We start from the raw sequence: 12866 nt of genomic DNA, 5'->3' as shown, positions 1-12866 counted from the left end.
ATATACATTCATTTACATACATCTGAAATTCAGTGTTAGTTTTAGTTACATATTCATGTATGTTTTTGTTGTGATGCTCTCCAGAGAGAAGCATGAAGAGTTTGGTGATGTCAAGAAGGTGGTTACAGATGAGTTTGTGCGTCAAAGGTGAGAATATCCTGCAACCGCTTTGTGTGTGTGTGTGTGTGTGTGTGTGTGTGTGTGTGTGTGTGTGCATGCATTCTGTGCGATCTATTGTACTGGTGTGTTCAGAGCCAGTTTCTACAGTCATAGTCTCTGGTTTATACCACACCACAGATCAGAAGGATGGCAGAAGAGAGCCAGACCAGTAACAGCACAGTGGCTGGACCAACATTGCCTTCCATACACTATTACTGTTGTTTCTGTATGTTTTAGTTTTCTCATCAGTATTATCACAAAATAAATCTTGTATCTGCAAAAAGTTAATATTTCAAGAAAGAAGTTCCTAATCTTCACATTAACATGTGGGCAGTTTTACATCTATTTAGATTTTTGGTTTAATCCCAAGGCCATGACAGATGATTGGAGTAATTACCTGTATCAGTATAATGAAATGCTGTGTAATCTTACACAGTGCATTTGATTGTTATCGTTAGGTTTCACGGGCATGTTCAATATAGCATACACTTTCTGTTATTTATTTATGTGTTTGTGTGCACACCAAGGTACCTGGAATATGTACGAATTCCTCACACAGAGCCAATTGAGCATGAGTTCCACTGGGGTCAACGTGCAGAATTGGAAGTGTCAAAAATCAAAATACTAGAGTTCATGGGTCAGGTAAGCTGTGTATCTGTTTATGTGTGTGTGCCATTTTCTGTGATTAATTTGGTGGTGCCTAATTGAACTCATTTTGAGAATAATTTAACTTGTTTTCAAAGTAAATTACTTTGCTTAATCACCGCATAATATTTGTGTTCTTGGTGAATGTACTCATGACACAAACAGTGGTATAAATTCATGTACATTTATCGCACCAGAAAAGGCTTCCGGTGTGTAAGGACCTTAAGGGTATTTCCGCCAAATTTTCGAAAAGCTGTTTTGTTTCACCGCACCAAGGAGTCTGTCTAAATGGTGGAAATGCCAGATCAGTCGTTGAAATAATTTGTTTAATTGATTGAGTCTAACCATGGATGTGCAATAACTTCTCTGTTTTTAGATCCATGACCAGGATCCTAAGAGCTGGAGTCAGCCATACAGAGAGGCTACCAACACCCAGGGCAGCACCAGTAGTCAGAGATGATCACTACATTAAAGTGATTTGAACTACAAAACAGGTTATTTATGTTTTTGGTGGTATAGGAAAAAAAGAGAGAAGCAATGCCTTAATTGTTTTGTGGCTTTGTGAGCGTGGCCTAGATACTTTAAGGGTCTAGGATTGCTCCTGAATCATTCTTTCTTTTTCCTTTATTTATTCAGGGAAGCCCATTGAGAGAGAGCAAGCTCTCTTTTTCAAGGACGCCCTGATAACAGCCTATAAACAGGGTCCCCACGGTCATGAAATTCCTGGAAATATTTTGAAATTAAAAAAAAAAAAATCCAGTACTGGAAAAGGTTTGGAATTGATCAAACTTCATCAAAGGTCCTGGAATTTATCAAGGGTCCTGGAAAAATATTTGGCTATGCATTGATTTGCTATTGATTTTTTTTAATACAAAACCTTTTCATAAAGATGTATAACATTACACGAAATATGTAACATAAGTAGTTTTTCGCCGAACAGGCTGTGTAACACCCCATCCGCACTGCCAGCGATGCGACGTGACGCGACGCGAGCGGGCGATGAAATCTCATTAAAATACATGTTTTTGAATGAGACCGTCCTGACCTTCCGCAAGCGACAACGAACCGTGCAACGACGTCGTCCACCCCTCCTATTTTCACTCACAGGCTCTATTTGAGCGAGGTTTCGCGGCTGTGCCCCACCCCCAAACACTTTTTATTGTTTTTTATTTATTTATTTTGCTACACTGCCTATCTTTGGGCATTGTACATAGGAGTAAGAGACACATTATTGCGCTGAATGATTGTTATATAGGCCTGGAAATTGGGCTAAATATTCTGGAAAAGTTTTGGAAATTCATTGCTAAAAATGTGTGGGGACCCTGTATAAAACATAAGAAATACATGCATAATGAAAAACAATAACAAACATTACAATCATCACAGAAGTAAATAAATAGTGTTACATGAAACGGGTGCAGTTACTATGTAATGTGTCCTCAAGAAGTACCCCGCTCCAGTTTCAGAGAGTCCTGAAGTTTGTTCCATTTGTGTGGAGCATAATAACTGAAAGCAGTCTTTCCTTGTTCACTGCTCTTCCGTGCTATATCTAATGTGTGTTTGTGAACGTGTTGAATGTCCAGTAACCTTTGGCTCTAAAAGCGAAGGTGGGTACAAAGGAAGCTTACCACACAAGGCCTTTATAAATAAATAAAATACAATGCTGCTCTATACGTACTGCGAGAGATGGCCAACCCACTTTATCATATAAAATACAGTGATGGGTGAGATGATCATCACCAGTGATAAAACGAAGGGCACTGTGGTAGACTGCATCAAGAGGCTTAAGTGTGGAGATTGAAGTATGCATGTACAGCACATCACCATAGTCAAACACAGACATTATGACAGATTGAAAAACATTTTTTTCTGCTGGAAAAAGAAAAGCAGGACCTGTTTCTGTAGAGGAAACCAATCTGTCCTCTTAGTTTTTTGGTAAGGTTTGTTTTGTTATATAATTAATTTTGAGTGGTTTGTTAAGAGTTGTAATACGTCACAGATGTTGATATTCACTGTGTTCTCTTTTGCTTGCCAAAGATACTTGTATGACAAGATGGTTGGGCTTACTGCATTGGGGTAATGCAGATACAGGCAGATATGTTGTCACATGAAAGACATTTCCTTTAAAAACATTGTAATGTCACAGATTCTGTATTGTAGTTTGAGTAGGTTACACACAATGTTACTGTATGTGAGGACCACCAAGTAACTGTTCACACTTTCCAGACTATTAGTATTTAAGTTAACATACACCACATCATTGTTCATAGCTTTATTTAGAAAAGGTTGGATGATTTATAATATTAAATAATACAGAAGTCAAAGATTGTACATTTATTTGCCTGGACTGTGATAAGGATATCTTTTCAAGATAAAAATACATTTCAAATGATTACACCAATGATTGCCTTTGTGGTTTCTCTCTTTATTTATATATTATACTCTTTATATAACACTGGTACAATCACACAGTAGACCAGTTACAACAGCTTTATGAGTCTGTACACCTGTTGAACTTCTATGAGCTGATCAAGTACAAAAACATAATTTCATTTGACATTGGAAACTACCATTATAGAATTGATTGAGTATTTGTGTTTATTGTTCTTTGATATTTGGTGGTGTAAAAGATAAATCACAATGGCATGTTTTAATATAACAAAAGAGAAGGGCATGTACAGTATAAGAAGCCTGGGACTTGCAGGGTCACTGAGAATCAAGTAGACTGTTCAGTATAGCCATCACATCAGCATAACCTTGTCCATGTGAACTTCCAAATCACATACAAATGTAGGTACTTTTGCTCTTGTGGACAACTGTGAGGCCCTCCAGTAATGCTATCTAACTATTTATTAGTCTAGTGTTTTATTGAAAATGTTCTTCTCAAAGGCCATCTTGGTATGTATCCTTATATTTGGCCATAAAGTTCAGTTTTTGTATTTATTGGTCCGCCAAATCTTTGTGTGATAGGATTTTGTTTTTTTAAATTAACCACTTGAACCCTAGAATTCCTTTTCTGAGGGGAACATTAGCCGAAAATAGCAGATCTACAAGCTCAAGGCGTTGAGAGCTTGTAGATCGGCTATTTTTTGCCAAAGAGGCTATAGGTGTAGAGGGAAAAAATAGCAGACTAAATAAAGTAAACGCTTTAATCTGAAACACAATTTGATACAATATAGAGGGGGTCCCTGCTTCATCTCTCTCTCAGCTAGGGGGTCCTTGGCCTGAAAACGTTGAAGACCCCTGCTCTATTCCATTCATCCATTATTCTCAGTTATAGTGTGACTATCTTTTTAGTGATAGCACTGCACTGCACCCTGCCTAGACCCTGTGAAACACCCCTATCTCCTTCAAAAAATTCCACTATTGTTTTTTTTCAATTTCAGGAAGGAATGGTGAAGTGTGACGTTTAATTCAGCACCTTGGACAGTGATCAAGCCCTTTGCATGCCACCTTGTTCAGCAAAACATAATTCAATTCAATTCAATTCAATTTCAATTCAATTTTATTAAAGTGTCAAATCACAACAAGTTGTCTCAAGACACTTTACATGTAGAGAAGAGACCCGACAATCCCACCCTGAACAAGCAATTTTTGCGACAGTGGCAACGAAAAACTCCCTCTTAACTGGAAGAAACGTCAGGCAGACCCTAGGTTCTAGGGCGGGGGCCTTCTGCCTCGACCGTGTCGGGGGAAAGAGGAGAGAGAGAGGGAGAGAGAGAGAGAGAGAGAGAGAGACAGAGACAGAGAGAGAGAGAGATACAGTGCAGGTAGTAACAGTAACAATAGTAGCACATATAATAGTGTAATATATGATATATATGATAGTATAATATAGTACAGCAATAATGTGTATGTAGTATATAATGGTATAATATAAGAATATTAAGATAATATACAGTATATATAGTATAGTGGTATGGTGCAGTGTAGTAGAAATCCACGGTCGTGCTCCATGGAGAGTCAATAATACATATAAATACATAAATAAATAGTTCCTTCCTATTTATAAATAAATAAACAAACAAGGGATCGTTCCTACTTCTTTAACATTTTCCTAACCAGTGGTGGTAAAAGTACTCACTTTTTTTTTTTACTTAAGTATACTGCAATGTAGAAATACTTTACAGGTGAAAGTCCGGAATTCAAAATTGACTCGAGTAAAAGTACAAAAGTATTAACAAAAGCAGAAAGTACTTATTATGCAGAATGTCCCATTTCATAAGTTTTCAAAAATGTATAAAAATATTTTGAAAATAGTGATGCTACACATTGTGAGCTTGTAGATCGGCTATTTTCAAATAAATGTAGGGCTGAAGTGGGTAATATATGTTTTGTAATAATAATCAAAATCAAAATCAAAAAGTAACTAGTAACTTTTCAAATAATTATAGTGGAGTATAAGTACAACATTTTCTTCTGAGATGTAGTGGAGTAGAAGTAAAAGTATTGAAAATTGGAAATACTCCAGTAAAGTAAAAAAAATACCTCAAAATTGTACAGTACTTGAGTAAATGTACTTAGTTACTTTACACCATCCTAACAGCCTAGCCCAGTCGATTAAGGACATTAGCAGTAGCCTATGTTCCTGCTGATCTGCTGTAGCTTCTTTGATGCACCAGATGGCACCGAAGGAAGAGACTGAGTGGGTTCAATGAAGGCAAAGTCCGGTGACGTGGTGATATAAACAACTCTTCAGGACTTCAGGGGCAGTTAGAACAGATGACGTATGGTCTGAAGGTTGTAGTAAGTTGTTCATGGTCTGGTTGAGCAGCAGACCGGCTGTCAAGCTGACTACATGTGAGGCAGGGATAAGGAGGAGAGAATGGGAGACGGGGAGTCCGTCGATAAAAGAGTCTCTCCACTCAAAAACTTCGTGGCTGGGGGAGTCGCCGGAGCCTGCCTTCTATTCGCCGGACACCCGCTCGACACTATCAAGGTTAGGTGACCGATTCTCAAAAAGTTGTATCCATTTATAGTAATGACGCCGATAGCAATGATGATACTGCTGCCCAATGATTACCAAACTTTTTAGCTCGAGAGCCAAAAGAGAAATTTGATGTCTCCCCAGGTCAGGACCAAAACTAGTGAAAATTGCAGATCTACAAGCTCACAACACGTCAGGTTGTGAGCTTGTAGATCGATCTTTTCCCTACTTCTTAAACATTTTTTTTTTTTTTTTTTTTAATTTCTTTGGATTTTTATTCATTTATTCATGAAAAATCATTGAATTTGTTACCAATTCATGAAAAATAAATAAAATAAGGGGATACTTACTTGAAACAGCTGCTATAGCCTATACGAGCTACGTACGAACACATTTTAAAATAGCTTAAACCAAGTGGTTCTACATTTCCCTCAGTATAATTTCTTTCTTTCTTTGTTCGTGTTTGCAGCTACAGTTTAAAACAATCAGAGTTACAGGTTATTATTTGTTAAAGTGTCAGGTGGATGTTTGAGGATAGAGACCTACTAACTAGACGTACTCTACTCAACACTGCGATTAGTTGTTGAGGGGATTAGTGTAAAACCAGCTTGAAGTCGGAAGTCCATGTTTCAAGTGCTGATCTGTCAGACAGCCAGGTGATGAGATAGACAAATAAGCAGTGGTGTAAAGTAACTAATTACATTTATTTAATATTTATTCATACAAGTACTTTTGTACTTTTACTCAAGTAATCAGGGCGTCCTTGAAAAAACAGAGCTTGCTTTCAATGGGCTTCCCTGAATAAATAAAGGAAAAAGAAAATAAGTACATTTGGAATTCCAGACTTTTACTTGTAACACAGAGTATTTCTAAATTGCATTATTGATACTTAATAAGTAAAACATTTCAGTACTTTTTCCACTACTGTTTGGTATAATAGCAGGCCACGCTGTTGTAGTAGTAGTAATGGTTGTGGGATTGAGTGTACAGCACTGGTAAACCCTACTTATTTTACTTATATTTTAAGTTGTTACTTTATTGATACCCATCAGTAAATTCTTCCTCTGCCCATCTTAACTAGAGCAGCCCCTGAGCAGGCTAGTGCCTGCTCAGGAAACTGGAGCACACAGGAAGGCACCAGTCAGGGTCGAACCAGGCCCCTTCTTACTGACAGGCAACAGTGCTAAGCACTGAGCCACTGTACCACTTGCCAGTAGCAGCCCTTTCTACGAACATCAGGATTCTTGAGAGACAGAGAGAAATGAGGGAGCGAGCAGGGAATAGTTCTTAGAAACAGAAGGTGTTTTAAGAGGGGGCCAGTGTCCGGTGACACGCAGAGTCTGGAGAAAGTGTGGCACTCATGATACAGAACACTGCAGTGCCAGCAGAACACTGTTTCTTCACGACTCAGCTTTAACTCTATCCAGCCGATAAGAACCTACCAAAAGGAGGATATACTTTGTTTCTATCCAAGTCAATATGTTTAAGTTAAAGGAGAGCTAGAGAAAGAAGTCTGAAATGAAGGCCAGAGTGTCCAGCTATTTATTTAGAATCTATTTATAGTTCAACTTGCACAGTCTGATTTTCCTCCTTCTCTCTGCCTGTCATAGCCACTGCTAACCAACATTGGGTAACAGTGGCACAGTACCATGCCAAGGATCATAGGAGGAGGATCATACAGTAGTACATTTATTTTGAAGTCATGCATGCTGACAGTCAGGGGGCACTTTGATGTATTCCAATGCATGGGAAACCTCATGTTAAAACACAATATTAATCATATAACTGATCATATCTGTAAAAAACTTGATTATTGACATTGCCGCAAAAGATTTTCTGCATGTCATGACTACTGATTAGCTGTATTGTCTGATTTTTCATAGACCCATATTCTGTTTAGTCTTTACTCTTGACTGCAAATGTTTTTTATTGCCATTAGCCTTGAAAAGCAACCCACACATAGGCTCACGAGGACAACTGTTCTTCCTTATCAGTAAACCAGAGAAACGGACATCAGAGGGAGTTTCCCTTATTATCATGCAGCACTGTTCAGTATACCTGCCCCTCCCCAAAGCGCGCGCGCGTGCGTGTGTGTGTGTGTGTGTGTGTGTGTGTGTGTTTCAATAATGATTGATAATCCAATCCATGCTTTCCAGGTAAGGTTGCAGACTCAACCTAAAGCCTCCTGTAGTCATGTACTCTACACAGGAGCATACGACTGCTTCCGCAAGACAGTCTCTAAAGAGGTGAGCGTGTGCACACACGCGGCACATTCACTCACACACACTTTTTATTACACACAATTATTAGTGTCCCAGGGCTCTAATAAGAATAATCATACAGTATTAAATTACTATAGGATTCAAGAAGCGAAGTCTCTTTTTAATACTCCCACTGTGTGTGTGTGTGTGTGTGTGTGTGTGTGTGTGTGTGTGTGTGTGTGTGTGTGTGTGTGTGTGTGTGTGTGTGTGTGTGTGTGTGTGTGTGTGTGTGTGTGTGTGTGTGTGTGTGTGTGTGTGTGTGTGTGTGTGTGTCTGTGCGCAGGGTGCCCTTGGTCTGTACAAGGGTATGGGGGCTCCCCTGGCTGGAGTGGCTCCTATGATGGCCATCAGTTTCTTTGGCTTTGGTCTGGGAAAACAACTTCAACAGACAGACCCCAGCAAACCTCTCACGTCAGTACATTACAATAATTCATGTGTGTGTTCTTGCACGGGTCTATGGACACAGTCTGACCCGTCCAGCCTCTCTTTATCTCACTCTTTGTTCTTTCGCACACACACACGCACGCACACGCACACGCACACACACACGCACACGCACGCACACACACACACACACACACACACACACACACAATACCCATATGGATGGATTTGTTTGGCTTTAGCTGTCATCGCTGTAAATCACACCTTTGTACGATGTGTTGGAATCTGAACTCTAAAAATATGTCTCCCTGCAGTCCTCCCCTCAACTGTCATTTGCTTTTATCCTCCACACCCCCCTCTTAAACAACACGCCCATTCTCCACCCCTCTCTCCACCCCTCCTGCTCCTGATGCCACCCTTGTTTGACCGTCACTGCATCCGCTCTTCAAAAGAACCGGGCATTCTTCCTTCCCCAATCATAATTCCATTCAATGAAGTGAAAGCACTAGTAGCTTCATGATGTCCAGATGTTGTATCGTTTTCTGTGATAGAGTAATCCATTTGACAGTATGTTTGTTTTCTTTGCACGTATAGATTGATATCAGTGAATGATATTCTGTTCTGTTCTATTCAGACATACCCAGCTCTTCCTGTCTGGCTGTCTAGCAGGGGTCTTCACTACAGTGATAGTGGCTCCAGGAGAGAGGATCAAGTGCTTGTTGCAGGTGTGTGTGTGTGTGTGTGTGTGTGTGTGTGTGTGTGTGTGTGTGTGTGTGTGTGTGTGTGTGTGTGTGTGTGTGTGTGTGTGTGTGTGTGTGTGTGTGTGTGTGTGTGTGTGTGTGTGTGTGTGTGTGTGTGTGTGTGTGTGTGTGTGTGTGTAATTTCCCATCCAAAGAACACATTCTAGTAATGATGTCCTAATCAAACTGTTTTTCAACTTTGTTGTTGATGCTTTATGTGTGTGTGTGTGTGTGTGTGTGTGTGTGTGTGTGTGCGTGTGCGCGCGCGATAGGTACAGGGCAGTAGCGGTCAGTCGAAGTATGCAGGTCCAATAGACTGTGGTATAAGGCTATATAAGGAGCAGGGGATCCGTAGTGTCTACAAAGGGACTATACTCACTCTTATCAGAGGTAACAGATCTGTGTGTGTTTGTGAGAGAGTGTGTATGAGAGAAAGGGAGAGAAACAAATGCTTCTTGTTGCTTGTGGAGTTGTGTAGTTACCATGCCATGATGTAACTCTACATATTGACAAGATGTCTTGACCATGACCAAATCATTGTTTGTTATTGCATGTGTAAGAAACGGCAGTAGTACCTTTATCAAACATTGCAAGCAGATTGAACCATGTTTTGTAATTTTGTAAATTGATGGAATCTGCTTTACTTAATTCATTCAAAGTTCAAGATTCAACTTTATTGTCAACAATACCTATCACAAAGTAAAAGGCATATGAAATTAATTATGCAATAAACCTCACGCAACAGCTACAGTCTCAAGAAGATAAAAGAAGAGCGAAGGTAGACATTAAACTTAACTCGGTGTTAAAATCTCAATTTGATCATCAGTGTTCAAAACTAAACTACGTGAATAAAGATCAATATAAAAACTATTTGAGTACTAAAAGTCTGATCTGAGCAACTATTGAAGATATGTTGGCAGTTTTTGGAGCTACATCATGGCAACTCAAACCTCTACCAAAGTTTAATTGTGCTTTAAGAGAATTATGTAATGAACATAATTAAAAAGTAGTAGAACAAGCAGTGAAAATGTCTGCTACTGTACAGTATGCTTGTAAATGCTCCACTCAAATACTGTCTATTTGTCTGTCTGGCCTTCTGCCTATCTCTGTCTCTTACTGTCTGTCTCTCACAGATGTGCCTTCTAATGGCATATACTTCCTCACCTATGAATCCCTCAAGAACTTCATGACACCTGAGGGCCAAAGGTTAGTTACTGTTGTAATTGTGAAGTAACGACTTCAACAAATTTGAAGTTACGATCTACCAGATCCAATAAAGCACCAAGCAAAATGACACCAAATGGACCTGTAATACTGAGGATGTCACAGTGTGCCTATCTTTGTCTCAGTGTATCACAGCTCAGCACTCCTAAGATTCTCCTCGCAGGTGGTATAGCAGGGATCATGAACTGGACGATTGGGCTGCCTCCTGATGTCCTCAAGTCCAACTTCCAGACAGGTCAGAGCTGGGACAATCAAAACTCTTTGAACTCTTGATTGCACAGCAGCTCTTAAAAAGTGTTAATGTTCATGCACTGAAGTAAAATTCAGACCCCTGTGATTTTCATCCGCAATGTTCACTAAATACTTTATAGTATTTCTTTATCTGTATTCAAGCAAACCATTTCACCAAACAAATACAAATAAAACACATCAGAGTCTGTGTGCAAAGGCCTTAAGGAATAAAATATAGTCCAAGTAAATTGTTGGGGACATGGAAAGTAGACGTGTCACATTAATTGCTTTGAGAATTAATCTCATTGATGTCACATTATACTGTACTATAGTTCAAGTCCAGATGTTAAAATTATCTGTTTTGTGTTTTACCAGATCTTCTGGCAAATGTACAAGTGGTACAACCAGCTTAACAACCAAAAGTGAGCATAACCTTGGATGAAAAGAGAAACCGATGGAATCAAATTAACAAATTAAAAATAGAAAGAAGTAGCTTATTGCTGCACTCTAGTGTTGAAAGCCTGCAATAGCCTGAAAAGTAAATGAAAAGTCATTGAAATGTCTGGTCATTTTCTCTGTCATGTCTTGTGTGTGTGTGTGTGTGTGTGTGTGTGTGTGTGCAGCTGCAGATGGGAAGTATAGAGGTCTTGTGGACGTGTTACGAACGCTGCTTAGAGAGGAAGGACCCAGAGCTCTTTATAAAGGATTTAATGCTGTCTTTCTTCGAGCTTTTCCTGCCAATGCGGTAACATTTTACATTCCTCTTACAGCATATAAAGAATGATAAAGTATGATAATCTTAGGCTTACAGCACCATCCACCCTTGATTCATCTGCAAAATGAGTGGCTGAAAATTGTGATACATTTTGAAAATCTTTTAAAGTTCTCACCTGTAATGACATGACACGTTTTCTCTTTCTCTCTCAGGCCTGTTTCCTGGGATTTGAGGTGGCATTAAAGGGATTGGACTGGCTTGCCCCCGGCTGGTGATCCAACTGGTTATCACCATCTGTCATGAGCAGCCAGCAGAGAAGAATATGCCAAAGTGTTGACGCACTGTAAAACCATATGTTCATTTAACTCTGAGAGTGTACAAGTGTAACCAAAGAATTTAGTTACATTTGTATACAGGATTTTTACTGTGCAAAATTTCAGTGAAACAATGTCCTGTTTCACGAAATTAACTATTTGCCTATTTTCTATGTTCTCTTGAGTCATTATATCAGGATGGTGAAAAGTTAATGTTTTTGAGTGTGAGGTGCTCAGATACAGTATGTCAGCATTTTGAGCCACAGTTTGAGACGATTGTAATAGAACCCAGTTTGTTGCACATGCAATGCCTTCATAGCACCGTCATAGCTTGTTCAATAATGAATGTGGATTATTTATTTATTTTCCCAAGGTTTTAATGGAAGGGATGTACATTTTAATCTACTGACAAGGTCTCAGTAGTTATTTTGCTTGTTTTCTGTCTGTATTATCAACGCACAATGAATATGGATGAATGTAACCTTTTGATGTTTATGAATTATCTTTGCTGAAGATGAGCCTTTCAACAGTTGTAAAATGTTTGTAATGTCTGTAAATTAACAAACAAATAGTCATGTTTACTATAAATTATGTACAGGTGTTTTCCTAATTTACAACCTCTGTCAGACTTTACAAAAACAATATCTTGAACTGAAGAGATTTTATAAGCTTGTTTGAATAAAGTGTTTGGAAAATTTGAAGTAATACAATGTTGTTTTAGCTCATTAACTTACATAGGCAAAGACAGATCTACACAAACTCCACAACATTTAACTGCTTGTACCTGGACGAGTGATATTGTGACAAATAAACCCCTCTTAATATGAATAAGAGTTATATTATAGTAAAACAGTTAGTAAGAGTCCCAACAATTTAATTAAGGTATTTGATATCAAAGGTACAGTAGAATACATTTGAATAATACAGTATGAACAGTATGAAAGTGTTCCATTTGGAACAGACATCAAGAAATACAGTTAAGCACCTTGTAAAGATGGCTGGCACAAAATAATTTTGTGGAAAATGGCTTTTGCACACCTAGATTAAAAGGGTCAAAAGCAGATGCGTAGGCAAGGAGCAGTAGGCGACATCAACAATAAAGGAAGGAACCTGCACATTGTCAGCTTGCATGGTACTGTACAAGAGCAAAGTTTTATGGAAGCAACGTTTCGGTCAGGAGGAAAGTCTCCTGACCTAAACCTATTGCTTCGATAATAAAACTTTACTCTTGTACCGTGCAAGCTGGCAGTGTGCAGGCAACATAAT

General features: G+C 38.9%; 2 protein-coding genes across 4 annotated transcripts in view; both read left to right on the top strand.

Moving 5' to 3' along the window:
• Nucleotides 1–3147, top strand: part of LOC311053326 (non-structural maintenance of chromosomes element 3 homolog) — an 8745-nt gene extending 5598 nt beyond the window's left edge. For both annotated transcript variants that reach the window (XM_084068792.1, XM_084068791.1), the window contains 3 exons: nucleotides 85–147; nucleotides 687–801; nucleotides 1181–3147. In XM_084068792.1, coding sequence (XP_083924918.1) covers nucleotides 85–147; nucleotides 687–801; nucleotides 1181–1264 — 262 coding nt within the window. In that variant the 3' untranslated portion in view covers nucleotides 1265–3147. The remainder of the gene's footprint in view (nucleotides 1–84; nucleotides 148–686; nucleotides 802–1180) is intronic.
• Nucleotides 3148–5470: 2323 nt separating this feature from the next.
• On the top strand, nucleotides 5471–12260 carry LOC311053983 (mitochondrial carnitine/acylcarnitine carrier protein-like). Of its 2 annotated transcripts, none has more exons than XM_084069827.1 (9): nucleotides 5471–5743; nucleotides 7888–7977; nucleotides 8276–8403; nucleotides 9011–9101; nucleotides 9389–9506; nucleotides 10250–10322; nucleotides 10466–10575; nucleotides 11195–11316; nucleotides 11499–12260. In XM_084069827.1, exons 1-9 carry the CDS (start codon nucleotides 5630–5632, stop codon nucleotides 11559–11561), a joined length of 909 nt encoding a protein of 302 aa, XP_083925953.1. In that variant the 5' UTR covers nucleotides 5471–5629; the 3' UTR covers nucleotides 11562–12260. The 2 variants fall into 2 exon arrangements, with proteins under 2 accessions (XP_083925953.1, XP_083925954.1); XM_084069828.1 differs by lacking the exon at nucleotides 11499–12260 and adding an exon at nucleotides 10947–10993 and having other exon boundaries at nucleotides 11195–11306.
• The last annotated feature ends 606 nt before the right edge of the window (nucleotides 12261–12866 follow it).

Source organism: Gymnoscopelus microlampas, assembly GCF_963454915.1.
Source record: "Gymnoscopelus microlampas genome assembly, chromosome: 10".
NCBI classification, from domain to species: Eukaryota; Metazoa; Chordata; class Actinopteri; order Myctophiformes; family Myctophidae; genus Gymnoscopelus; species Gymnoscopelus microlampas.
This window is presented reverse-complemented; position numbering and strand designations above follow the sequence as displayed.